At 40.3% G+C, this 27,416-nt stretch overlaps 1 protein-coding gene across 4 annotated transcripts; it reads right to left on the minus strand.

The window, feature by feature from the left end:
- On the minus strand, positions 1-26,063 carry B3GALNT1 (beta-1,3-N-acetylgalactosaminyltransferase 1). 4 transcript variants are annotated; one of them, XM_054681226.2, is made up of 6 exons: positions 21,356-26,063; positions 20,445-20,532; positions 19,553-19,640; positions 17,261-17,355; positions 6,062-6,180; positions 1-2,905 (listed from the first exon to the last, which is right to left on the minus strand). In XM_054681226.2, the coding sequence occupies exons 1-6, from the start codon at positions 21,577-21,579 to the stop codon at positions 1,876-1,878; spliced, it is 1,644 nt and encodes a 547-aa protein (XP_054537201.2). In that variant the 5' UTR covers positions 21,580-26,063; the 3' UTR covers positions 1-1,875. The 4 variants fall into 4 exon arrangements, with proteins under 4 accessions (XP_054537201.2, XP_016797742.1, XP_003310130.2 ...); XM_016942253.3 differs by lacking the exons at positions 6,062-6,180; positions 21,356-26,063 and adding an exon at positions 19,239-19,331 and having other exon boundaries at positions 19,553-19,643; XM_003310082.5 differs by lacking the exons at positions 6,062-6,180; positions 17,261-17,355; positions 21,356-26,063 and having other exon boundaries at positions 19,553-19,643.
- Between the last annotated feature and the right edge of the window lie 1,353 nt (positions 26,064-27,416).

Consider the following 27,416-nt stretch of genomic DNA (forward strand, 5'->3'; position numbering starts at 1 on the left):
TTATAAAAAGTAAATACACAAACCGGTGTCATTTATTGTCATTATCAGTATTACGTACTGTACATAACTGAATGTGCTGTACTTTTATACAACTGGCAGTGTAGTAGGTTTGTTTACACCAGCATCTCCACAGACACGTGAGTAATGCACTAGGCTATGACATTAAAACGGCTAAAACATCATGAGGCAATAGATTTTCTGCTCCATTATAATTTTATGGGACCACTATTGTATATGTCATTATGCAGTACATAACTGTAATCTTCTGCAAAACCAGTCAAATCTAACCATGCCACAAAAATAACTACCACCATCTGTCTTAAAGAACGTGACTCCTATATGGATGGAGATTAACAAGGGCATAGATCGATTCTATAGAATATTTCATTTAATTGATTTTATTATAACTGGATTAGGTCTGAGCCCTGGGAAACAGACATCACCTTGTTATAGAGAATCACACATTATAGTTTTAACTGAAGTTGTTTTTCATATAGGACAATCATAAATATGAGTATTACAAGAGCTGACTACATACTTTCAAGTTTATATTTCCTGACAAAGGATATGACCTTTTTCCATCCTGTAATTCAGAGAAAAAGAACCACTTGCCCTATATAAACTCTAAAAAGAAAACTGCATAAACCCAGGAACAGGGGGCAAGGAGTGCTCCCCTTTGACCTACTATTAGCAGGTCCAACAAATGATATATCACCACGTCTATGAAGAAATTTCTTTCTATAAAAGCACAAAATTTAAATCGGATTTGACTTTACATATTAGGGCTTTCATCTTGATGAGAAACTCCTAACAGCAGCAGCTCAAACTGATTGTTAAAAGGAAAAAACACAGGGCAGATTAATAATGCAACTTGGATCTTGACTCTTCTCTTTCCAATTCAAATGCTGGAATATGACACTCTTTTTATAATATTCTGCCCATGAGGTTCTCTCCCTTCTTTTCTGCCTTCAGAGTCCTTTCCAAAAGGAAATTACTGCCTGGCATTCTACATTATTCCTAATTTCCAGGTGGAAAAATGAGACAAATTAATTGACTCCTAAAAACACTAGGGACTGTATTTTTTAAAAGCAAGACAATACTTCAGATTTTCTTGCTTTAATTCTTCTCTATATTGCCACAGTAAAATATTTAACAAAGTCCAAGAGATTACTGATATGCAGTAATGACCTATGACTTTACATTAATGGAGTGATGTATCAATAATAAACTGATCAGTTAAGTAACTGGAAAATGTTTGCATGTAAAGAATGATTCACTATCCTTTTTATCTTGTATTGAAATCGTCAAAACATTTAAAAACACAAAGTTGAATTTTAAATAATAATAACTGTGAAATACTGCAACATCTTGAAGTACTTCTTTATAAATGACCAAAAACAGGTAAAATTTTGTTCAGTATAACTTCAGTGAAGAAGTTTTTTGACACAGAACTACATATATTTTTAAATTGGTAATCCACATAAGATATACACAAAACCTTCAAGTGACTACATTGTTCAATAAATAAAACTCTACATTGTTTTGTTTTTACAGCCTAGTGAGCTTATAATTCAGTAACACCCTTTTAAGAAATTCTAGTCTACAGAATGACATGTCCAAATTGTTTGGTCCTATTAATTTCTTTAGCAAAAACCTCCAATTCCTTTATACTTAATTCCTCCGCATATCATCTTTGAAGGGCCTGACTAATAAATCACAAGTGTAACCCTCCAGTCTCCAGTCTGGGTTTTTCATGAGTTTCAGTTCAGTGTAAGCCAGCACACTGACCTCCCCATGAATTTTCCACAGTACCTACTTTATTTAACACTTTCCACAAAGTATCCTGTCCTTCTAGGCTTTTTGTAGAATGTGAAGTTAATAATGGCATGTGGTGTTCCTTAGCATGACCTGCCAAAAAGTGATGATCTCCTTGGAAGAAAAGCCATGGGCTGCAATCACACGTCTCAGCTGACAGACATCCAAATGGATTCTATATAGAAAGAAAAGATTTGTGTCTTCTGGAATATGAATGTTCACTTTTAATAAATTCAAACAGATCCCAACATAAACATCTTCAAACTTGATGGGTTTTACGTGACCCATCATTTCATAGATCCTTGGCACCAAATCTCTGGACATTATATAACCCAACCCACTGCAGTATGGAGGGAACACCTTGAAAGGATACTCCTGGTAAGAAATATGGGTTTTTTGGTAAAATCCTCTATAGGAATAATTATCAATTAGAGGATAACCTGTGAAAAACTTCTCTGAGTGGTTTAGGTTTAAAAGATACTTCACTAAATTGCCAGTATTGATGAAAACATCAGTGTCTGTCTTCATTACGTACTTGGCACTGGGGCAAAACTCAGTTACCCACCTGAATGCCATAATGGTTTTCAAGGTCAGGTTATTATATGTGTCTAAAAAATCTTGTCGGATTATGTCACCATAAAGAAGGTGTTCATCCTCTAAGGACAATGCCAACATTTTGTCTTCCTTTTCAGCCTCTTGGCCTAATAAGAAAAATGTAAGAACCTCATATCCCCACCAAGACTTTTTTTCACCCCAAGTAACTCTAATGGCCTGCCTGGCTTTCACATCTGAAGGGTGGGAGGTCACCAGAATGACCAGAAATGGATTTTGATGAGAGCAGTTTGAATGCTCTCGAAGTGTGAAGTGAAAGTCTTGTCTGTAAATCGGCTCATACTCATAGAAGTACATCCAGTTCACGCGTTCTATCACATTGTAGTGGGGAAGGCTGAGGTACCACATCACAAAGAAACTCAGGAGTGACAGCAGCAGGAGGCTCCATTTGAGGGATCTCAGTGACATCCTACTCGGAAGGACAGTCCAGAGAGCCGAGGCCATCCACAGCAGCTCAGAAGCACGCGAGCCGAAGGTTCTGGAAGAGTTATCAAAGATTGGGTTAATATTCCACACCGAAAACACATTTTCAAAAGACATCTGACTATCTACTCAAGGAGAAAGCGTAGGAGAACAGAATCTCCAGAGTAAAACAAAAAATCCTGACTTGAATCTACTTCATTTAACTGTAAGCAAATAGAAACCAATAACCAAAAATCTATTTTAGCTTCTTACATCAAGACCAAGGTTAAAACACATCCTTTGATTATTTTGTAGTAGTTATCCTACTCTACCTAAATTAACAGTTTACTGTTAAATATAATTCTATCCTAGGTGCAGATATGATAGGGACAGAAAGAGATGGGTAATGGTGGGTTAAAAAATCTACCATAAAAACAAATAAATAAAATGTATCTCCTCTTTATAACTATAAAAAAAGAAGGATTTAATTCAAGGGGATATTACTAGCCACATGCCCAAATAAACGAAGGGTCTTTCTCAGCTGTGTGTTCTGATACGGATTCTAGCAAATCTGGATAAGAAAAACCATATAGTGATCATTATTCTATTCTTAGTGACTGCTGATGTGGGATAAGGCAGAGATTCTTCACCTGAAAGGCAAGTCCTCCAGACACAAATAGGATCATCTCTCTTGAGTTTTCAAACACTGACTATGAAACAGCTTTTACCTGCCCCAAACACCACCTCTCCCCTCTTTTTACCTCATTGGTTAAACTCAATGCTCAGTCTGCAAAGCAACTGTTTAAATCAAAGACCCGTCCTTAGTATTAAGTTTTCACATTTCCCATTCCAACCTCTTCAGAAATCACACACCCAATCAGAATCATGGGATGGAAACTCCTAAAACACTTGCTTTTACACAGAAGCTCCAGCTGAGACAAGAGGAGGCACAGAACATTCAGATTGTGAAGTGACAGCTCTGTTCCTGATCTCAAGGCAGAGGGTGGTTTATAATTCGGGATTCCATAAAGCTTTCCTTGCACCATGAGCATAGACTTCAGTCTAAGGGCATTCATGTATGTGTATTTACTGGACATCTTCTACTTCCAAAGACCAGGCACTAAGGAGACCAAAGGAAGTAGGAGACGGGAGAAAGAAGAAATCCCAAGCCAACGTATAAACATGGCAGCACAGTGCAGTACACACTGTTTACATCAAATGCTAAGGAACTTTAGCATAAGGGACAGATGAACAACATGAAGAAGGGTGGGCTGAGGAGGCTGCTGGCAGGTGCCCTTTTACCCACAATTATATGGGGGAGGGTTCTTGGAAAGCTGGAATTCACTATGGAGGACAGACATTAATGTCCTTATGGGAAGGCTGGTCTACCAAGGGTTCTACCTTGGGTCAACTTTAGGGTCTCTGGACATACAGCTCCTCTGTCTCTTAATACATATGAAAATAACAGGATTTCAAGGCTCCTTGTCCTCTTCATTTGGTCATCTCTTACCTGCCCTGATTACGTCTCACCACAATTATCTTTTTCTATATGTAATGCTTTCCATATTTTAACCCACACAACGCAATGTAATGTTTTAGCAAACTCTCTCAAGTTCGGTTCCACGTATATGTGTCTTGCCTCTCCACTTACATTCTATGACCTTGTTGGCAAAAACAATTTTTCTCTCAGGAGTCAAAGTGCAAGACAAAGGGAGGCCTACAGCAGGAGTGCAATGGACACTGAGGCTTGATATGCTATCTCCATTTGTAAAAGGATAAAATATAGATCTGTCCACCCACCTCCTATCCTCCCCTATCCCCTTTACTTGCCATACACTGCCAATCCCAGAATAAAACCTGAAATGGAATAGTTTGAGAGCAAGAATTATGAAAGTAATTAACACTGCCTTTATACGTTTTCTCCTCACCTGGCTACTGGGCACTACGCAACCCTTGAGGGAACCATTTACAACTCAGCCACTAACGACTTGTACATTTATGACAACAAATATCTCATTCTAACAAATCAGCATATTTCAACAGATTTTGGAAAAACAGAAGGCAAGTGTTGTAAGCGGTGCCATTTATAATTGCATATGGATGATGGGGGCCCTACTACTCTTCAATAATGGGAAGAACTTAAAATGGCAAATCTTATTATAAAAGTTATTTTTTGCATATTCTATAAGCCATAGTTTCTAAATGTGAGAATGTGACTATGGTTATGATGTCTATCATTTATGGACCCATGAATAAAATAAAGCAGCAGCAAAAAGAGGAGAAACTATCTAGTCCAAAAGCAAGGAACGGACTCTAAAGAACTGGCCAGAACAGACTAGGTCACCTACAACACAGGTGGCTCCAAAGCCAGCCACCAAAGTCCACTCTCCAGCTCTGTCCTTTACCAACCAGGATGAATGGGTATGTTATGTATCTCTTGAAGCCTCAGTTTCCTGTCTCTATATTGAAGATATTAATATAGTGCAAATGAGTGATAATATATGCAAAACTTCTGGCCTGTGTTAGGTATTCAACAAACAGAAGCTGTTATTATCAGCTGTGGTTCTACCTTTGGCATCATTTCCATTCTATTTGTGTTCTCTAAAATGATTCTTACTGTCAAAATAGATTAGCCTGAAAAGGAGGGAGGGGCAAAAAATTTTTTCATGTGGTTAAAAAATATAACTAAAATACTAGGTAAAAATGACATGATGGCTACAAAAAGATGTTTCATAGGAAAAGTAAAATATGCTAACATTCTTAGTATATTTTAACAAAGAGATATGAATAAACCTTCATATTTTGCTAAGAACTTCATTTAAGAATGTACATTAACCTTTACATTGATCACTGAAAGAACAAATATAGAACACTATCTTCCAAATTGATTGAGAAATAGAAGACACAAATTAAGTTATCTGTCTATTCAATATAAGGTAGGAAAACGGGAAATAAAAAGAAAAAATGCATGCAAACACAAAATGCAAAAGACGATGGCACGAATAAATATAAATGTGCTGTTAATTAAGGTAAATGTAAATGTAAACTTATCTACTAAAAAAAAAAAGACTCTCAGGCTGGGCATGGTGGCTCATGCCTGTAATTCCAGAACTTTGGGAGGCCAAGGCAGGCGGATCACCTGATGTCAGGAGTTCAGGACCAACCTGGCCAACATGGCAAAACCCCATCTCTACTAAAAACACAAAAATTAGCCAGGCACGGTGGTGCGCACCTGTAGTCCCACCTACTTGGGAGGCTGAGGCAGGAGAACTGCTTAAACCTGAGAGACAGAGATTGCAGTGAGCTGAGATCCTGCCACTGTACTCCAGCCTGGGCAACAGAGCAGCAAGACTGTCTCAAAATAAATAAATAAACAAACATCATTAATAAGGGACAAAGGAGATGTTATTACTAAAAGAAGAAACCACCCAAAAAGATACTTTATCATAAAGCTCTGTAAGAAGAAACCATCCAAAAAGATAATTTAACAATCATGAAGCTCTATAACCATAAAAACACAGCATCAAAGTATATAAAGCAAAACCTGAAGAGTATGGGTATAAATGGGAAAATTTATAATCCTAATGGGAGATTTTTAATACATCTAAGTAACTGATACATCAAGCAGATAAAAAAGGATATGAATGTTTCAAATAATATTATTAATCTTGATCAAATGAAACATTTAGTACCTTTCATCCAATAAAAAGAATAGAAACATTCATTTTTAAGACAACATAACACATTTAAAAAGAAAACTAATAATATTAGGTAATATAAGCCTTCTCAACAATTTTAAAAACAATAATATAGGCTACATTCTCTAACCACAGCATAATTATAAATCAATTGCAAAAAATATGGAAAACACTTAAAAAATTTAAAAACCATAAAATTTCTTAAAAATTTGTTTAGAAGCCCAAGGCGGGTGGATCACAAGGTCGGGAGATTAAGACCATCCTGGCTAACACGGTGAAACCCCATCTCTACTTTAAAAAAAAAAAAATTGTCTAGAAGCTCAAAATCCTTATATACACAATTTGTTTCATCCATAAATTTAAAGAGAACACCATATCTGCACTGCACATGAGCAATGTAAAATGTTTCAACTCGGTAGCTACTATACCAATCTCTTACTTGAAAATTACTGGGATGATGGAGGAAAGACAGCATTTTTTATTTCCTGCTTTAAAGAATCAATCGCCTATAGTTCAGAAGAAGCAGATAGCTCCAATTGAAGAGAAAAAGCTCTTCTTTATAGAAAAATGCCACTTATAGGCTGGGTGTCATGGCTCACACCTGTAATCCTAATGCTTTGGGAGGCTAAGGTGGGAGGATCACTTGAGACCAGGAGTTCAAAACCAGCCTGGGCAACATAGTGAGACCCTGTCTCTATAAAAGAATAATAAAATTAGCCAGGCATGGTGGCATGAGCCTGTGGTCCCAGCTACCCGGGAGGCTGAGGCAGAAGGATGGTTTGGGTGTGGGAGGTCCGGGCTGCAGTGAGCTGTGATTGTGCCACTGCACTGTAGCCTGGGTGACAAAGCGTGACCCTGTTTCAAAAATAAATAAATAAATAATTTAAAAATTTTTAAAAGAAAAATGCCAATTAGAAATGTCTAGAAATTACCCCTGCAGTTTCCTGGCCCATAGTTTCAGTTATCCACAGTCAACTACAGTCTGGAAATATTAAGTGAAAAATTCCAGAAATAAACAATTCATACGCTTTAAATCGTGCACTGTTCTGAGTAACATGACAAAATCTCGCACCATCCTTCTCTGTCTCAGGTAGAACATGAATCCTCCCTCTTCCCAGCGTATCCACACTATATATGCTACCCACCTGTTAGTCACATAGGAGCCCTCAGTTACCAGATTCACTGTTATGGTATCTCAGTACTTGTGTGCAAGTGACCCTTATTTTACCTAATAATGGCCCCAAGGCAGAAAAGTAGAATGCTGACACTTCAGATAGGTCAAAGAGAAGCTCAAAGTGCTTCCTTTAAGTGAAAAGGTGACCTTGGCATTCTTTGGGTAGGGTGTGGTACTATCATGGTTTCAGGCATGTTTGGGGGACAGGCTGTTGAACACAGCCCCCATGGATAAGCAGAGACTACTATAGATGGAATGACAGAATAAGAAAACTGTCATTTTGCAATCTTTCATGAAATTACTGATGATGATTATACATCAGAGTTTTGATAATAAATAAAAGGTTGATGGAGAATTGGCTATCTGTATGATGCCAAAGTAACACCACGAAGATTACTTTTTAGTTGCAAGAACTGAAAAAATATAAACTTTACATTGGAGGATCAGGGTGTCACCACTCTAACCCAATAATTAATCGTAACATCATAAATGATGGAACAAACACCTATTATGTATCTCCTAATGACATACAATGTAATTTTTAACTGGAATCTAATCAAATTTTACAAGAAATACAGAGGATAGAAAGAAAAGCTAAGGAACATCACAAGAAAGCAATCAAATCCATAAATATATGTCCATAAGATGATAAATAAAAGTTGGTATGTCTTCCAATGGAATCCTATATGATAGCTAAATGAATTGGATTTGTATACAGAACATCAATTTAACTCTCAGAAATAAAACGTTGAGTATAAACAAGTTATATAATGATATATGTATAAATTACCATTTATGAAAATTCTAAAACTACACACAAGAAGTGATGAACCTTTAGAAGCAACTATGTATAAATAATGATTTTTTTCTAATGGGACTACAGGAAAACATACCACACCTATCAGCAGGAAGAATGAAAGGAACATGTGGTTAAAGGGGGAAAAAAACACTGGTCATAAATACTGTACTATAATTAACAGCTGCTAATTCAGGGCGATGGAAATATAGGTGTTCTCTAATATTTACAGTTTTCTTTGTATATTAAGTTTATTAAAACAAACAGGAAAAAAGTATAATAAAAATGCTTTGGATATCAGAGCCAATCCACCCTAAATCTTGACTGCAACAATGACTAGTTGTATGACCTTAGGCATGTTAGTTACCTTCTCAAAAGTTTCATTTTTCTTTTTTTTTTTTTTGAGACGGAGTCTCGCTCTGTCGCCCAGGCTGGAGTGCAGTGGTGCAATCTCGGCTCACTGCGCCTCCCGGGTTCACACCATTCTCCTGCCTCAGCCGCCTGAGTAGCTGGGACTACAGGTGCTCCACCACGCCCGGCTAATTTTTTGTATTTTTAGTAGACATGGGGTTTCACCATGTTAGCCAGGATGGTCTCGATCTCCTGACCTTGTGATCCACCCGCCTCGGCCTCCCAAAGTGCTGGGATTACAGATGTGAGCCACCACACCAGGCCAAAAGTTTCATTTTTCAGCTATAAATCAGGCATCACAAAACTAATTATTGTGAGGTTTAATGGAAAGAACTTGGATTAACCAGTCAGCACAGGGCCTGGTCCAGGACCAAGAGCACTTAATGGTTTCTGAATATTCCCAAAATAAAGAAATGATAAATTTTTGAGGTTATAGATATCCTGAATTTCTGATTTGACCATTACACATTTATGCATGTATCAAAATATCACATGTACTTTATAAATATGTACACTTATCAATCAATAAAAATATTTTTAAAACGATACTCAGGCATGTAGATAAATAGGGCTCAATTGAAGTGGCCCCTGTGTTCATAGCATGTGTGTATCATAGAAATCAAACTGGCCAGAGATCTCGGATTGGCTCATTTCCTGATAGTGAGAGCACAGGGCAGCTGGCCTGCCTCCTTAGGACAGCTGAGCAGTGGGCTACAAGGACCCCGACACTGTTCTAAATCCCATGTCCCAGGGGAGGGACGGAGAGAAGAATCAACAATATTGACGAATAGAAAACAATATGAAAAGCCCCAAGAGGGAAGTACACTATTATTTTATTACTGACTTCTTAAATGCCACACATCACTTTCAAGAAAGAAATTATAACTTAAAAATAATTTCCATTTTCTAAAAGATAAACTTGTGGCCAGGCACTGTGGTTCACACCTATAATCCCAGGACTTTAGGAGGCTAAGGCGGGAGGATCGCTGGAGGCCAGGAGTTCAAGACCAACCTGGGGGAACAGTGAGACCCCCATAGATTAAAAAAAAATTTTAAGGTAAACTTGTGCTTATATTAACTACATATGAATTTGCCAACTATAAGCAATTTCCATTAAGCAAACAGTATCTTATCTATCCCACCAACTTAGTGCAAGGCTGGGTGAACAGCAAGCCACCAGTAATTACTTGTTGATTTAGGGGTTGATCTGCAGCAGCTGAAAAAACATCTCAAATACTAGAAAAGCTCAGAAAACCTCCAAAGATAAAAAAGGTTATCAGTTTCCAGTGTTGTAAGTGGTAGAGACAAACTCAAACAAGACTCCAGATCTCACATTCTTGGCTGCTAGATCCCAGGGAGTGTGCTGCCTGCTCACTATGCTTCCTATGCTAAGGAGCTCTTTTGACCAGAGCTGCTTTGAGTTTTAATTTCTTGCAACCATTGAACTTTGATATAAACAGTATGGCAGCATCACAGCCTTATCATTTTCACAAGGAAGACTCAAAATTCCTACCCTTAAAACCTGAAATACAAATTTTTAACAAGAACAGTAACTAATTGTTCATGCAGATATACACCTTTTTATTTAACACCAAAAACATACTGGACATCACTAGAAAATAAATGGGGGTATCAGTGTTTAAATGCAAAGATTCCAGGAAAACAGACAAACAGAGATACTACAATGGCACAATTATTTAAGCCAAAATAACCTGAAACTCTTTCCTGGGGTGCAAAAATGTTGGCTATTTCCTGCAAAAAGAAATCAAATGTAATTATTTAAAAAGTAATTATTCTAATTTCAAATGTAATATATGTTCATTAGAGAAAATTTAGGGAATGCCAAAAGAGCACAGAGACAATAAAAGCTTAAAAATAACAATATTAACATTAAAAAAAAAAATTTAGAGACGTGTCTTGCTATGTTTCCCAGGCTGGACAGCAGTGGCCATTCACAGGCACAATTATTTTGCACTGCAGACTCAAACTCCTGGCCTCAAGTGATCCACCCCAGTAGCCAGGACCACAGGCATTTGCCACAATGCCGCGCAACAACGTTCACATTTTTTATGAAGATCTGTCAAGTCTTCTGGCTCCATGGGTTTATATAAGCCCCTCTTTCATCTGCTACAACTACTCCCTCCCAATCCTATTTCAACCACAATGGCTTCCATTCTTTTTTATTCTTTTAATCTTTTAATTAAAAAATATATAAATATATAGAGATGGGGTCTTGCTATGTTACCCAAGCTGGTCTCGAACTCCTGGACTCAAGCAATCCTCCCACTGCAGCCTCCCAAAGTGCTGGCATTATAGATGTGGGCCACCAAACCCGGCCTGACTCCCATTCTTATCCCTGAATATGTCAACTATTTTCCTCTCTTGCAGAGCCTGCACTTACTCTGCCCCTCCAACCAAAAAGCTGGTTGTTGGAAAGGCTGGCTCCTTCTCATGCCTCAGATCTCAGCACAGTGTCACTTAGGAGAGTCCTTCCCCGACCCCTTATCTCAAGTAGTTCCCCCAGCACTTATTTTCTATCACATCCCTGGTTATTCCCTTCCATAAAGTATATGAATGTGCTTTGGTTAAGGAATAGGCCAAGGCGAATATCTGGGCCAAAGTGACTTAGCAAGTTTAGGGCACAGGCGCATACTTCACTTGTTAGATAACCTGTCTTTGTAAGTTTATACTTGGCTTTGAGTTGTTATTGTTTGTAAAAGGTATAACTGCCCTGCTGATGCTGCCCATGGGGTTTGGGTTGGCTTGACATGGCTTGGGGGTGCACTAATGCCCAGAGAGAGTAATGCTACTGACCCCTGTAAGGGAGAGTGGATTGCCTTGAAGGCGGGAAATGGGGACTTATGCCCAGAGGGAAAAAATTAAGCTGCTAACCCTGGTAGTATAGGCCAGGGAGTGCAGCTGCAAGGCTGGGGGCAGCAGGAGCAGGCTCATAAGAGGAGCCACAAAGCTGAAGCAAACAGCCAAGATAAAGAAACTGTGACAAACAGTTAGTGTAAGTAAGCTGCTGATTAAAAAGCTGCTGAATAAAACTACATTTCACCTGCCTAAAGCCCCCCGAGTGTTCTTTCAGCAATTCGCCCATCCACCCACTCCCCTCAGACCTCAGCTGGGACTCAAACCTAACACCTTGTTGGACCTCAGCTGGGACTTAAACCTAACACCTTCTCAGCATTTAACCCTGTCTAGACTTTTAAAAATCTATTTCTATTTGTTTATTGTCTATTCCCTTCAAAAGAATATAAGATTGGAGAGAGGGAAAACCTGACCCCACTTATTCACTGCTATATGTCCAGTGTCTAACACATAGTAGGCTCTCTGTAATATTTGCATACTTTGCAAATGATTTGGTAATGTACTTTTATCCACTTAGTAAATATTCCTAAGAAGAAGCTGAATCCAAAAGTAACCTGAATTTGTTGATTATGCTTTTCTTCAGCTGTCTTCTAATAACAAAACCTTATTGTAATAGGCTATGCTGATTCTGATCATGTGCATTTTAAAAGGTCCAAAAAAACAAGAAACGAATTTCAGTTAAATTTTAGGTCCAAGCACGCTAGAGTCAGGATCATCCATATGCTAACTATTATAGATAATTACCAAACTACTGTCAGTTTTGCAACATTCTAACTTTTCTTCTACATAAAATACTGCAAAGGGAGTGGAAATCTTAATTGCCTAAAAAAAGGTCCTGTGCATATTAAGTTTAATTCAAATCATCGTTACACCAATCATGTATATTCCTTATAAAGGGAAAATAACTATCAATTCACATCTTTGAGGGAAATTCCCCCACTACCCTTTCAAACTAAACACATTAACTCATAAAGCAATATAAAACTCTACCATTCAATTAGACTTGTCAATTAAACATCTAATTATTTTCACAACTCACTGCTTTGTGTTTGAGGCCCTCCCCTGATTATATTAGAAATAAACACAACCAGTGCCATCTGACCACTACTTTTTCTTCCCCTCTTCTTTAACCCAGTGGTTCTCACTTTGCGGCACATTATAATCTCCTGGAGAACTTGAAAAATACTGGAAGCCAAGCGGGATCCCAGGCCAACTAAATCAGAGTTTCAGAGGGTGGCAGGGCTCAGGTGGCAGTAATTTTAGTATACGTGCTACCAAAGCGAGCACCAGGTGGCAGTATTTTTAAAGCTCCCAGGTGATTTGAATGTGATGCCTAGACCCTCACCACTCAAAGTGCATGGGCACCACCTAGGAGCGTATTAGGAATACAAAGCCCCAGGCCCCACCCTAGACCTAGTGAATCAGAAACATTTTTAACAGGTGGCTTGTGGACATACTGAAGTTTGAGAAGCAATGAAATCCACTTGAGCAAATTACTCAACCTTTTTAAGCTTCAGTTACCTTATCTGTAAAATGGGAGCAATAATACCTTCTTTGCGGGTTTATTGCCAGAGCTACATGAAATAATACGTGCTAAACATCTAGGATGGGGCTGGCACACAGTAAGGGCTAAGTAGATGGTATTGCTGTTATTATTAGAGTCCACACTATATGCTTCCTCTACATATACTATTTGTCTACATTTCCTTTACAAACCTTGCTCCTAACTCCCAAATGTGTCTTACATGGCATGACATGCTCTATAATACAATTAAACATGCAAATAAATCTTAGTGGATCCACCTTCTCCTTCCAAATCAGTAAGTCTTCTCCTAGAGTCCAAGGTTTCTGTTTTCCTAGAATCTCCCAGTGCCTGATGTTCTGCTATCCTGCAAATGCGAGCCCCAAAGAACTACTGGTAGAGGTCCACAAAGCCAAACGCACATTTCTGGGTTCCGCCTCTGCACATGTGCTCCCCTCTCCTGGGATCCTTCTTTCTGCCCCATAGTCTTTCTACAACTGAACATCATTTTTTCTGGGAACCACTCACACTGTCAAAAGTCTCACCATAGGCACTTGTAGCAGCTGGAGGAGAGCTGCAAAATACAAGAAATTTTTCCAGCTGTAGTGCGTGTGATATTCAAGTGGTGTCAGGCTACTTTGAGGATTGTGCATATTTGATATGGTTTACATTTTTCTCCTTACTTTGGAGCATACAGCTGGACATATAATAGGAAGTGAAATTTTATTTACTGAATGAATGAATAGCAATTGGTATATCTGCTTAATTTGATAACACTTAAAAATGAAATATGCTTTACTCTGTCAGGGTAAATAGGCTCACATTAAAAAGAACCTGCTTTCTACTCTATCCAATTTTTTCATACTCCCCTCTCTCCAAAATTTTAGCAATAGTCCTTGCTTGGTCCTGGCACTGCAGTATGTTTTATATTTCCATTCGTTTGATGACTACCGCAATCTTATGAAGTAGGCACCAATATTATAACATTTATCTTTCAGTTAACCAGCTTGAAGTTTGGACACCTGTTCAGTAGTCAGGGTGTCAGAGCCTGCAAAGCAGCACTAAAAACTCAGGTATATTCACCACCCCAAGTGGAGTCTGTAGCCATTGCACTACAAAAGCTTCCCTCCTGCCTTGTTTTATCCTATTGGCCTGGTATCTTCATACTTTCACAGTGCAGCACCTCTGTTCTTCTTCAGAGGTGAAGAGTTGTCAGAGCTCAACGAGAAACTTTTGGCCGGGCATGGTGGCTCATGCCTGTAATCCCAGCACTTTGGGAGGCCAAGGCTGGCAGACTGCTTGAGGTCAGCAGTTCAAGAGCAGCCTGGCAACATGGTGAAACCCTATCTCTACTAAAAACACAAAAATTAGCCAGGCATACTGGTGCATGCCTGTAATGCCAGCTATTCGAGTGGCTAAACCAGGAACTTTAAAGAAAGGGAAGTTTAGTCCAATTTCCATGCAAATCATGCTCACCCAGTTTTCAACAAGTCCTCTCCAACAAGTTCACTTTTTGGCAATGGAGAAATTCCTGAAGGGACTAATGTTAATGCATCTGTATTCCAAATAACCCTGAATAAGTTGCTGAGACTCTGTAAACATTAGTGAACACTTATGACACAAACACAATGACCATCAGGAGCTAGAAGAGATTCACTGAGAATGCTCTGTTTGACTATCCTAAGCCCCATTTTCAATAGGGTTCTTCAACAGAAGATCAAGGTAACTCGCAGGTAACACCTAAGAATCAAGCTTCTCTGTAAAGAGAGCTGGACACTTAAAGTCCTTCTGAACAAAATCGGAAAATGTGAGTAATAATAGTAGCTAGATGGCTTAAAAATTGGCTGATCCATCATAGCCAGTGTATTTTTCATGCAGTCATTTGTTCAAGAAACATTTCTTGGGCTTGTGCTGGACTCTGGGAATAGTGTTCCACAAAAGTGCCAGAGACCTGTCCTCCTGCTGATGTTCTAAGGTTGACTGGAGCATCTTTGTCAAACTAGGGAAAAAAATCACAGGCCTATCTTTAGCCTTTTCTCATTTCATATTTCTAATTAAAGAACGTGGGCTTATTCAATTTTGTAGGCAGGAAAAAAAAAATGACAAATTCATTAAAAGATGTAATTACAATCCAAAAGGTTTTAACAGGTGAGAAAAAGCTAAAGACAGCAAGATGAAATTTGATGGGAACACATTTATTGTCCTATGTCAGAGTTCGAAAAACCAGCTGCACAAGGGCAGGATGGGGAGCCATTTTAACAGCAGCCTAAACAGACCTTACAGTTTAGCTGAGTATGAGTCCAATATGATAAAAGGTGGTGAAGTAAAGGAATAACTGGGCAGTCAGGAAACAAGGATTCTAGTTCTGGCAGGGAGGCCAAGTCATTGAATTTGAGGAGTTATTTCTCAACAGAATTTTAGGACATTGGGCTAGGATACCTCTCAGGCACGATCTGGCCCTACCAGCAGAGGGATGATGTTCATTCTTGCACACTGTGTCCCCAGCACCTAGCATAGTGCCTGGCACATAGGAAGCACTCCCAAGTACTTGTGAATGAATGGCAGTGCTAACAGAAACTCTACAAGTGAATACTAGATTGTGTCCCCCTTCTCTCTCTCACACACACACACACACACACACACACACCCCTAATACACTCCTAGGTTCAAGAAACTGGAAAAGCATCTGGGCAAAGGGGGTCATAATTCCATAGCCCCATATGAGTTCCATTTTGAAAGGGTCACTAACAAGTTAGAAGAGGGTAACTCATTTGGTGAAGGGTTTATCATCTCCCATAAGGATTGCATGACATGTGGCTGAAGGAACTGGGGATGTTCTGTTCTGGAGACAAGAAAAGCTTAGAAGTGCCATGGTAGATACTTTCAAATTATTTTGAATAATAAAATATGTAAGTATCACTCCAGAAGGCAAATGAGAAACCAAAGATAGTGTTATTCTAACAAACGTCGAAGGTCCCTTCTAACTACAAGGTTCCACAACTTTGTTATTGATGTTTAAAATGTAGTTCATAGAAAAGGTTTCATTTTGGCATATTTTAAATTGTTCAATTTTTAAGAATGAATTTGAAGTATTTACTGAGTTTAAGAAAAAAGCCCACCTCGAGCACCACTCTCTGTAGTTGTCACACAGTTTTAGGTAGACAGTGAGTATAAATACCTATACTCCATTACCATTTCCCAATTCTGCCCTTGAAACTCTGCTGGTTGTAGCACCACCACCCTCAGGTATCTTCTAAGATGTATGTGAGAATGTCTCTCATTAAAGCTTCATTAAAAGGGAAGCCTGCTGCTTCATTCAGTGTGCTGAGGTATAAGACATCTGAGTTTTTAAAGACACATGTAAGTAAGACATATTATATATACTGTTATACAAACTACTTTCTTGTAGGCAAAACAATCCCTGTATATGGGAATCTCTGATAGACTTCTGGGTTGTGGCATGCAGAATCTTTTAGGGATTTCTGGGTTTGGGCTGAGAAAAATGAGGAGCAAACAAAAGCAGCAGGACTTTAGAAGGAAAATTTAGCCGCAATTTTCTTTTTGCTTCTGCCCTATCTGCATATTCCAATAAGAACATAAAAATCACTCTTAATAATTTGCAATATATGTTAGGATTTTTAGCAGGGCTGTTTTTTTTTTTTAAAGGCATAGTGAACTTCTGGGCACTATACAAGTTTATAGTGCTTCTAACTACAAATTACAAAGCACATTTCATGACACTGTAAAATCTGTGTTAACATCAATCCCATTTTCCAGGGAACAGTGCAGCCCAGGTAGAGGAAGACATGGAATCCAAACTCAAGCCCTTCAACTCCAAATGCCAAGCTCCTTCTGCCAGGGCACAGTGCCCCAGGAGAGACCAACCTCACATCTAATCTCACAGCCTCCTGAGATTCCTGGGCAGGGAGCAAAGAATGCAGCAGAAGCAGACACACCTTTACACTCGGGGTGAGTAGTCGGAGAGCACCACGTGATAGAGCAGCCAGCAGGAAGAGCCAACAGGTCAACAGGGTCCAGGGAGCTAAGAAAACTGGAGCAGAGCAAAGATCACAAAGTCAGGCAGAACAGCAGCAAGACTGCCCTGAAAGCTGGGCTTTCTGTGTCTGTTTTGTTACAAAGAGCTTTATCCACTGGAGGAAGAGTATCGGGGAGCTGCTGCAGTTAACATTTCTTCCCATTACTACCCTAAATTGAGAATATTACAGCTCTTTACTATTCTTCTTAGTTAAGCCATCAATTACCTTTGCTTTAGTCATCTGAGGGTATTTCATTCCTTCATTCAGTGTTCTGGACCTGTGTTAGAGGTTGGGGCAGCAGTGGGGAAGCAGACAGACAAGCCCTGTCCTCAAGTTGCCGACACTCAATGCAGAGCGTGGTGGAAGACTCACAACGACACATTTCACACCAAACATCATGAGTGAGGCCCACCTAGAGAACATGGGGGGAGGCTTTCCAGCTCAAATGTTTCTAAACTAGTGACCAAAATCCACAGCAGGGAACTGAGTTTGCACTCTCAGAATGTGTTAGTGCCCAATAGAGGCATAAATTTAGAGCCTGTTATCAGTATGGAGAAGGGAACTATTTAATACTAAGAGATAAAACTGGACGGTAACTTTTTATCTTAGAAAGTGCATAACTCCATTCTCAACGACAAAGTCTGTAACCAAAATAGCAGCCAAATACAATTCCAGATATGAGATATGGTTTGAGCCCTATGACATGCTGCAGGAATAGGTGGCTGCAGGCTTGTGAAATGTTTTAACAGGAGGACTTCTGTATTCTAACTTTTATGAGACTATTCAAAATGCACAGCTTGAGAGTTTAGCAGAAATCCATGTTCTATCCCAGAAGCGGGCAAACTTTTTTTCCCCATAAAAGGCAGATAGTAAATATCTTCTTTGAGGGCCCTAGGGTCTGCCTCAGCTACTCCATTCTGCTTTTGCATAGAAAGTGGTAACTCCATTCTTGAAAACAAACTCTGGAAACAAAATAGCTAAATATAGTTCCAGATAACAGACACAGAAAGAGAAGCAACAGACAATGAGATCCTACCTACCTACCTGTGTTCAGAGTCAGAAAAACATGGGGTGGGAAACTGATAACCTACTCTAGCTTTCTTTTAGTTCCTTAATGTCTCAGAGATTCAAGGAGTGCAGGTTATCTCCCCAGCCAAATCTCCCAACCTTCCAGCACTTGGGGCCCTACCCTACAGATGTTCTGTGGCTTCATCTTCCTTCCCCATGCTGATGCGCCCCCTACAAACTGCCGTATTTCTAGCTCATCCTCTCATCTTCCCCTAGCCTCTAATTCACAACATGCCAAAAGGACTGGTAACAAAAGCAAATCAATATTTATAATATACAATTTTTTATTAGTATAAAAGCACTGTCCATAGTCCCAAGAGAGATGTTTGCCAAACAGCCTGCTGTTAAATGAACTGTCACTTTTGAATATATCTGTTGTGCAAGGTCATTAAGAGTATCCTGTTTGATCCCACGTGCTTGACCCCATCCATGTGGCTATCTACCACACAGTGGGAGTTTACCCCACAGCGAGCAACAATGATCCATCCTGTTAAAAGCTTCTTTGGTCTGGACATGATATAGTTGTGAAAGGGACAAAGACATTTCCCAAAAGAGGGTTCTACCTGCATCATCCAATGGTGGATGGAACAAAGCTGGAGGCTGGGCACAAGAAGAAGAGACATCATCCATCCAAAGGGGAAAGAGAAAAAGTACTCAATGGAGCATTTTCTTAGGCATAAAGGGAATTGAGTCAGAACTTGAAGTTGAATATGACCCACCAAATTAACTTTTTATAGTTATTGGGTTTTCCTGAAGAACCATGGTATTTTAATAATTCAATTTTTTAGAAAATATATATATTATTAGAGCCGGGTGAGGTGGCACACACCTGAAGTCCTGGCTACTCTGCAGGCTTAGGTAGGAGGATCATTTGAGCCCAGGGGTTCCAGTCCAGCCTGGGAAACATAAAGTGGCCTTGTCTCTATTTTTCAAGCATGAAAAAAGAAAAAAATATATTATCCAAAATGGCTTAGTAGAGCTTCACTCTTGAATTTCTTCAAATCCTCTGATGAAAGAATCGTACTAGAATATACAACAAACTTCGTGGCTGCATCAACGATACTTAAAACCTTGTAAAGGGCATTATTACTGGCATTTTTAACCAATTAGGATAATTTATAAGTTAAAAGTAGATGAACTTACCTGTGGAATTCCAGATGAAATTAAAGCTTAAGTTTTTTGTTGTTTTCTGTATTCCATGCTTAATTAAAACACTCAGATCTGTTGTGAACTACTGAACAGAAGAACAGAAAAAAATATATATGAGTCATAACTTTAGGAATTATGACATCTAAAATCAATGTTGTATACTTAGCAAGTTGTTTTTGGAGCCATTTATTACGTATCAACACTTTTTTCATTTTTGGAAAAGCCTTGATCCTCTCTTCTCGCTTTCAAATCACCTCATGCTCTAATCTGAAATTATACTTGGACACTGTTTTTTTGTTTTTTGTTTGTTTTGGAGATGGAGTCTCACTCTGTTGCCCAGGCTGGAGTGCAATGGCACAATCTCGGCTCACTGCAACCTCTGCCTCCCGGGTTCGAGCAATTCTCCTGCCTCAGCCCCCCGAGGAACTGGGATTTCAGGTGTGTGCCACCACACCCAGCTAATTTTGTATATTTAGTAGAGACGGGGTTTCACCATGTTGGCCAAGCCGATCTCGAACTCCCGACCTCAGGTGATCTGCCCGCCTCCGCCTGCCAAAGTGTTGGAATTACAGGCGTGAGCCACCGCGCCCGGCCTGGACGCTGTTTTGACAACAGTGTTTATTTTCAGGTCTGGAGTTATCCAATGGCCATTCATTTGAATGAACATTTTAGTCTATGAGGGGAAAAAAGTCATAGTCTCTTATCTCTTAGTAATAAACGATTCTGTTCTCCAGACTGATACACGTTCGGTAATTTGTGCTTTTATCAGGCATCGACACATGCATACTAAGAGCACGAATTCAGCGCCCTTCTTTTGCTTAAGCCTCCTGGGAGAAGCTAAAAAACTTGTTCCCAATTGAACACTGCAAACCCAAATTTTCCTTACCTCTGAAAACAGAAAAAAAGACATGGTTTGGCAATTTCTTCCTTGATAGCTTTTCCCACAACGCAGCCACCTCCTAAAGGCAGGCAATCTGTGCAAAACGCAGAGGAAACAAAATCATGAAAGCCCTGCAAATCTCCCTCCTAAATCCAACATTAAGAAGGCGAACGGATACTGACTTCAAAGACTACCCGTACTTGAGGATAGCATCATTCCTTACTGCTTGGAAAAGTGAGACTCCGTTGCACCTCTAGGAATCTTTTTAAAACGCCCTGTATGTTCCTTAACACCGCCTGTAGGAATCCTGTAGCCCTAGCCCCGTGGGATTTCCTTCTCTCTCCGCCCGTTCTCCACATTCCCCACTTAGTTTCACATTCCTTCCCAATCCCTCTGACATCCCTGCGCCGGGGCCCTTCCCTAGCGCTCCGGGAAAGCGTTCGCCGCAGGCCTGTTAGGGGCCCACCAATACCGTAACACCGTTCCCGTCCTCTTCCTCGGCACCGCTGCAAACGCCCCGGGTCGCTACCCGGATTTGACGGTGGCTGGAGCGGCACGGGCGACGCAAGGCAGGTATTGCACCCTGGGGCAAGGCAAGGTGGACAACCAGCGGATGCGGCCGCGGCCTGGGCCTGGGCCCTCCGCGTCGCCCACTGCCCCACTGGGCCCCTTCTCCCGCGCTCACCGGAGGCGGGCAGCTGCTCGTCACCGAGACCCGAGACCCACGGTGCGCCGGCTCAACCTGGGCCACGCTCCGCTCTAGAGGAGTGGGCGGTGCCTCCCGGCCTAGCTGCCGGGGTCTAGGCATTTCCGAGGACGGCGCGTTCCGGGAAAGGCGGGTCCGGTGGCTACACCCTCCACCCAGAGGCAGGACTCAACCGCCTCGGAGACCCTGCAGGGCCGCCCTTCTCACTCACCTCCTGTGCTCGGCGCGCACCCGGCTCGGAAGCGGGAAGGTGGCCGGCGTTCTCTCCCTGCGCACACACGCAGCCTCCCCGCATCCGCACGCACGGCCGGGCGCGCGCAGACCACGCGCCAGGGCCGCGGCCGGAAGCCCCTGGCTGCACGCGCGGGCCCAGGCGGCCCCCAGCCCTGTGAGCTCGCATGGCGCGCCCTCTGGGTCCTCGCGGTCACCTTGCATTCCGAGCACGGCCGTGTTATGTATGCCTTTAGTTGATGCTGGCCAAAATTAGACAACTTAGTGGCAGACGTCGAGCTAGAATTTTTGTTTGAGATCCTTTTTCCCTGGTCGTCTTTCCAAACTGCGTGAGTGCATGGCCTCGAGGCGGCCCTGGAGGGATTTTCTTGTTAAACTTCATACAGAACTAATTGGGAAAGAGGAAATCTTAGGAGGAGTTCTTTGCTGTCTCAGAAGAAATGCCCGTTCTTCTTCCGGAATCGATGGGGAATGGAATGGGGGTAAGAGAGACACGTCAGGTTTCAATGGCCTGTGTATGGATGGGAGTCCCAGGGAGTTGCTTTTGTACACCTGAGCATAGCTGACCTAAACTCCCAGATCCATCTCCTCAAACTCCTTTTACCAAGATGTGCAGTATTGATTGTACTGGTCCTTTCCTCAAAATCAAGTGGGTCTGGATCATGTATTTAACCACTACCAAGCTCAGCCATGAGCACCACCCCTGATTGTAACCCACACATTTGCATCAAGACTAAACGTGGCCCACCATTTCTTTTTGTTTACTGACTCTTTGGCCTGACTGCTTCTTCCTTATAGCCTTTTTCTGCAAAATTACTTATGATAGTTTGAAGGTTCTCTGAAAATAATAGGGGTGAATATAGAGATCAAAATGGATATACAACAAAAGTAAGTTTAGATAGTAGCAGTGTAAGTCAAGGACTTAGTTGACACTGCATAAATAATCAGATCTAAATTAAAATAATCAGATCTAAATTATGGTTGAGATTGTTTTCCTGGTTCCAGCCTTGGCAGGTAGCTGTGTCCTTTGCAGAGGGTAAAGTGATTGCTGCACGCCTTTATCACAGCCATTCTTCACCCCACCTGGGCTGACAGTTCACCTCACTAAGTCAAGGAGGTCCATTAATAACAAAACCAGACAGGTTTCACTGCAGATAGATTAATATGCTGAAAAAATAGACCTCTTATTTGGAAGAATGCTTTAGGGCATTAATACTATATTTTACAAATTCCGTTTCTTAAAATTTTAGAAAAGTTGTATTTCAATACTCATTTTTAAAATGTTTTGAATGTCCTTTGAGTAACCAGCAGGTATATGTGCTCATAGCTGCCAAAACTTCCCTGGAATGCAAAGCAGAGCCATGGACAACAGATTGGGGTAAGAAATTCTCCTAAATGAAGTAAGTGAGACAAAAAGGTCCAAAACCTTTATGAGATTATTTCCTTTGAAGCAGTCTCCTTTTTCTTTGTGTAGCATTTATCAGCTTGTGATTGAGTCATCTATTGCTGCAGATCGAACTCTCCCAAAATATAGTTGCTTGCAAAAATGTCAATTTAATATTTCTCATAATTCTGAAGGTTGGTTATGTGGTTCCTCTCTGGTTTTGATTGGGCTCACTCGTATAGATACATTCAGCTGTAGCAGGGGTTGGCCAAGTTTTCTGTAAAACAGGATCAGATAGTAAATATTTTAGACTTTGTCTCTGTCACATATTCTTTTTTATTTAATTTTTATAAACTATTAAAAACCCAAAGCTATTCATAGCTCAAGGGCCATACAGAAGCAGGCTATGGCCTACAGGCTGTAGTTTGCTGATCCCTGAACTGGAGAATCAGCTAAGCTGAAAGTCCAAGGTGGCCTCACTCATGTGTCTGCTGTTGGCTCCATGTGGCCTCTTATCCTGCAGTAGGCTATGTTTTTGGTCTGTGGGCAACATCCAGAAGAGAGCAGGCAGAAGCTGTAAAATTTCTTAAGGCCTAGACTTGGGAGTCACACAAGATCATATATGCCAAATTCTACAAATCAAAGCAAATTGTGAGGCCTCTCCAAATCCAAGGGGCAGGCAAATAGTCTCTGTCTCTTGATGGAAGGAGCTGCAGATAATGTGGCCAGAACTAGCTAAACTAAGTGGCAGGAACCTTATTCTTGAAAATAAATCATCAAACTTCAAATTTATGATATCTGATGGCAGCTATTGTTCTTACTCACTTCTCTCCCCAAACTACCCAAACCTGTTTATAATTCTGTGAGCACTCACTTGCCTCAGAACTTGTTTACAGATGTCTCTGCCATGAGATTATCAGCAACCTGAGGGAAGAGACAGGCCCTACCGCACTGCCTTGCTGTAATATATCTTCAATAGATATATATGGAATTTAGCTGAATAGCCTTACCGAGGTTTAAAGTCAGGTTATTTGCTTACTTCACAAAAGCAAAATAAATTTAAGTATCCTGCACTATCTACAAATTCCAGAAGAAAAGCACACATCAAAGAGTTATATTTCACACTCAAATACCATCTGACCAATAAGATGGAAACCTTCCTAGCAATTTTCCAAACATATAATCAAGAGTTAGGAAGCCATATGCCTAATGATAAGTTTGAACTAGCAATCACCTTTAAGGCTATATTACATTTTAACCTTAAATTTGTCTGCAGATGAAAATTGAAATGTAACAACAGTTCTTTCGTAATATGTGCTATATATGTTTCAAGGCAGATGTGGTTCTGGGCAGGGTTTCTAATCTACAGGAAATGCTTCTACTAATTGTTCAGTTGAATTTTTCAATATGTGCCTTCTCCAAAATCTGACTGTGACTGTCTTCTTCCACTTGATGGAAAGCTTTGACAATTTATTATGCTTAGAAGCAGCTGGGGTGTATTTCTAATTGATGATTTGTTATATTTCTTACTTGACTATCCACATCTTTCATTCTCTTCAGCATTTTCCTCCAGCACTTCCTGTCTTACTGAATTTGATATATGACACTGCCTTTGTGCAAATGTAGACAATATCTTCAGCCTTCTGCCTCTGTCCTTCAGATTACAAATACATGCGAGAGTCATGCTAGTAACACGTATGTGACACTTAAACATTAATACAGTATATTCACATACACTTTATCAGTTGATTATTAATACACCAATACTGTGGAGGTGGATACTGTCATTACTATCATTTGGCAGGTAGGGAAACTGGCGAACAAATGTCTCAGAGATACCTCAAACTTAACATGTCTAGGCCAACCTCAGTACCTTCCCATAAAATGTGCTTATTCTCCTGGATTCCTGATTTGTATAAAGCAGCTCCATTTATCACTCATCCAAGTTCAAATCTCACTTCATCCTTCTCTCTATTCCACGTGTCCAGTCAGTCACCAAGTCCCTGTGGATTCTCTCTCTTTCTCCCTCTCCTCTCTGAGATGCCTGCAGCCAAGATAGCCTCATTCTTTATTTAGGTTTGTATCAGAGCTTTCTGCCTGCTCCCTTGACTTCCAAGTTGCCCATCAGGTCCTTCAGATTACCACTAGGCTGTCTTCCTCAAACCCAGATCTTGTCAGGCATTCCTATTTTAAATTGGTCAGTGGCTTCCCACAGGGCACAATCCAAAGGGCTACAGAACCTTTTGTAATCTACCTCAGCCTACCAGCTCCTGCCATGCATGCATTTTCATGCACTGTCATTGTGCCCACTGTTACCTCAGAGTACAGTTTTATTCTCTGAGTCCCTCCATCCCCGAACCACACCCATCTGACTCATCCAAGTCCCACAACCACTATAGTAATGCTTCTCAAACCTAAATGTGCATAGGAATCACTGGAGAATCTTATTAAAAGCAGATTCTGATTCATTAGGTCCTGGATAGGGCTGGAGATTCTGCCTGTTAACAAACCAACTGTGCAGGGCATGGTGGCTCATGCCTGTAATCTCAGCACTTTGGGAGGCTGAGATGGGCAGATAGCTTGAGCTCCTGAGTTCAAGACCAGCCTGGGCAACATAGCAAAACCCCGCCTCTACTAAAAATACAAAAATTAGCCTGGCATGGGGGCGTGCACCTGTAGTCCCAGCTACTCAGGAGGCTGAGCTGGGAGGATTGGTTGAGCTTGGGAGGTCAAGGCTGCAGTGAGCTGTGATTGCACCACTGCACTCCAGCCTGGGTGACAGAGCAAGACCTTGTCTCAAGACAAAAACAAAAACAGACAACCCAACAATTGGTAATAGGATACTGCTGGTTGTTAGGCTGCAATTTGAGTAGCAAGAGTCTAGAGCTGCACTGTTCAATAGAACTTTCTGCAATGATAAAAATGCTCTTAGGTGTTTTCTAATATTGTAGAAACTAATGACATGTAGCTATTGAATACTCGAAATGTAGCTAATGAGACTGAGGAACTGAATTTTAAATTTTACTTAGTTTAAGTTTCAGTAGCTACATGTGAGTAAGTGGCCACCATGTTGAACAATGCAGATGTATAGGAATCCCTTTCATCCTTCAAAACTCATTCAGACTTCTGGTTTTCAGTCCAGCATGTAAGACCTTAGAAGTCACCATTCCATCCTAATAACAAGTAAAAAGCTAAACAAACTTAAAAATACTTAACTCTTTGTATATTTTTTGGAAAAGTGAGGTTATGGGGCAAACTGCATTTCCCAAACTGGAGAGACAGACAGGTAGATACAGAGAATTACACAATTAAAAGAAAAGAAAAAAAATGACATTTTGAGCTGGACAAATAAAAACAAACAACAAAACAAACAGAAAATACAGAGCAGAAAACTTGTAACTTATCAGAGCAGAAAACCATGAGCTGAAACCTCTACAGGAACCAGTGCTGGGGTAAGAAAACCTAAACTGTTAAATGATGAATTGCTAGAAGTTCTGTGTTGGCAAGTCTGAGAGTTAAAAACTTCAGGGGGACCTAGTCATGGTGGGTGGAACCCATACTTTTAGTGTGTTTTAACTCCTGGAGTTCTACCAGGTTCACACAGTGAATATCAGAGAAAAATCCCCCAGTGCTTCCAGCGGAGGGAGGAGAAAAGAAACCATTTTGAAATGTGCCAGAACATTCTGTTCTTAACAAGAGCTGTCCTCAGAAGAAAGTAGCTAAGTGGAACCTAGCCTGCTGGGGTTTTATCAGAGCCTAACTGACCTGGAGGAAGGGAAATACCGAACTCCATTCCCTCTAGACTTCCACGTATGAGAAGGGAAATACCCAAATCCAGCCCATTCTAGCTATCCTATCCTACCTAACATGTTAGGGGTGAGTATAGAAGTAAAGAACTGAGAGGCACTTGTGAAGTTCATGATCCAGAGGCACAGGCTCACTAAAAGACTGAGACCTAATCATAGGACTATAGCATGCTCCCCCACCTATGCATACACCTTACCATCACATTACTAAAGGAACATCACAGCAATTTCTTTAACCCAGTACATTATGTCCAGTTATCAAGAAAAAATTACAAGGCATACTAAAAGGAAAAACACAGTTTGAAGAGACAGTACAAGCATCAGAACCAAATTCAAGATATGGTAGAGATGTTGGTATTAGACCACTAATTTAAAATAACTATGATTAATTTGCTAAGAGCTTTAACACATAAAGTAGATAGCATGAAAAGACCAATAGGTAATGTAAGCAGAGAAATAGATAATTTAATAAGGTACCAAAAAAGATGCTAGAGATCAAAAGCACTGTAGCAGAAATGAAGAATGCCTTTGATGGTCTTAGTAGACTGGACACAGCTGAAGGAAAAAATCTCTGAACATGAAGCCATCTCAATAGAAACTGCCAAAACTGAAAAACAGAAAAAAGACTGAAAAAAAAAAAAAACCTACCCAGAACAGAATATACAAGAGCTGTGGCTCAACTACAAAAGGCGCAACATGTGTAATGGGAATAACCAAGAGAAGAAAAAGAGAAAGAAACAAAAGAAATATTTGAAACAATAATGACAAAATTTCCCCTAAATTAATGTCAGACAGCAAACCACAAGTCCAAAAAGCTGAGAGAACACCAAGCAGAATACATGTAAAAAACA

Source organism: Pan troglodytes, chromosome 2 (assembly GCF_028858775.2).
Source record: "Pan troglodytes isolate AG18354 chromosome 2, NHGRI_mPanTro3-v2.0_pri, whole genome shotgun sequence".
In the NCBI taxonomy this organism is placed as follows: Eukaryota; Metazoa; Chordata; class Mammalia; order Primates; family Hominidae; genus Pan; species Pan troglodytes.

Excerpts from the sequence above, each read along its gene's own strand:
- B3GALNT1 (XM_054681226.2), bottom strand. The coding sequence starts at position 21,579 with ATGCAAGGTGACCGCGAGGACCCAGAGGGCGCGCCATGCGAGCTCACA. Across the intron at positions 20,533-21,355 it reads GTGCGCGCCGAGCACAGGAG|ATTGCCTGCCTTTAGGAGGT; the intron begins GTGAGTGAGAAG and ends CGTTTTGCACAG. Across the intron at positions 19,641-20,444 it reads CTTTTTTTCTGTTTTCAGAG|TTCACAACAGATCTGAGTGT; the intron begins GTAAGGAAAATT and ends TCTGTTCAGTAG.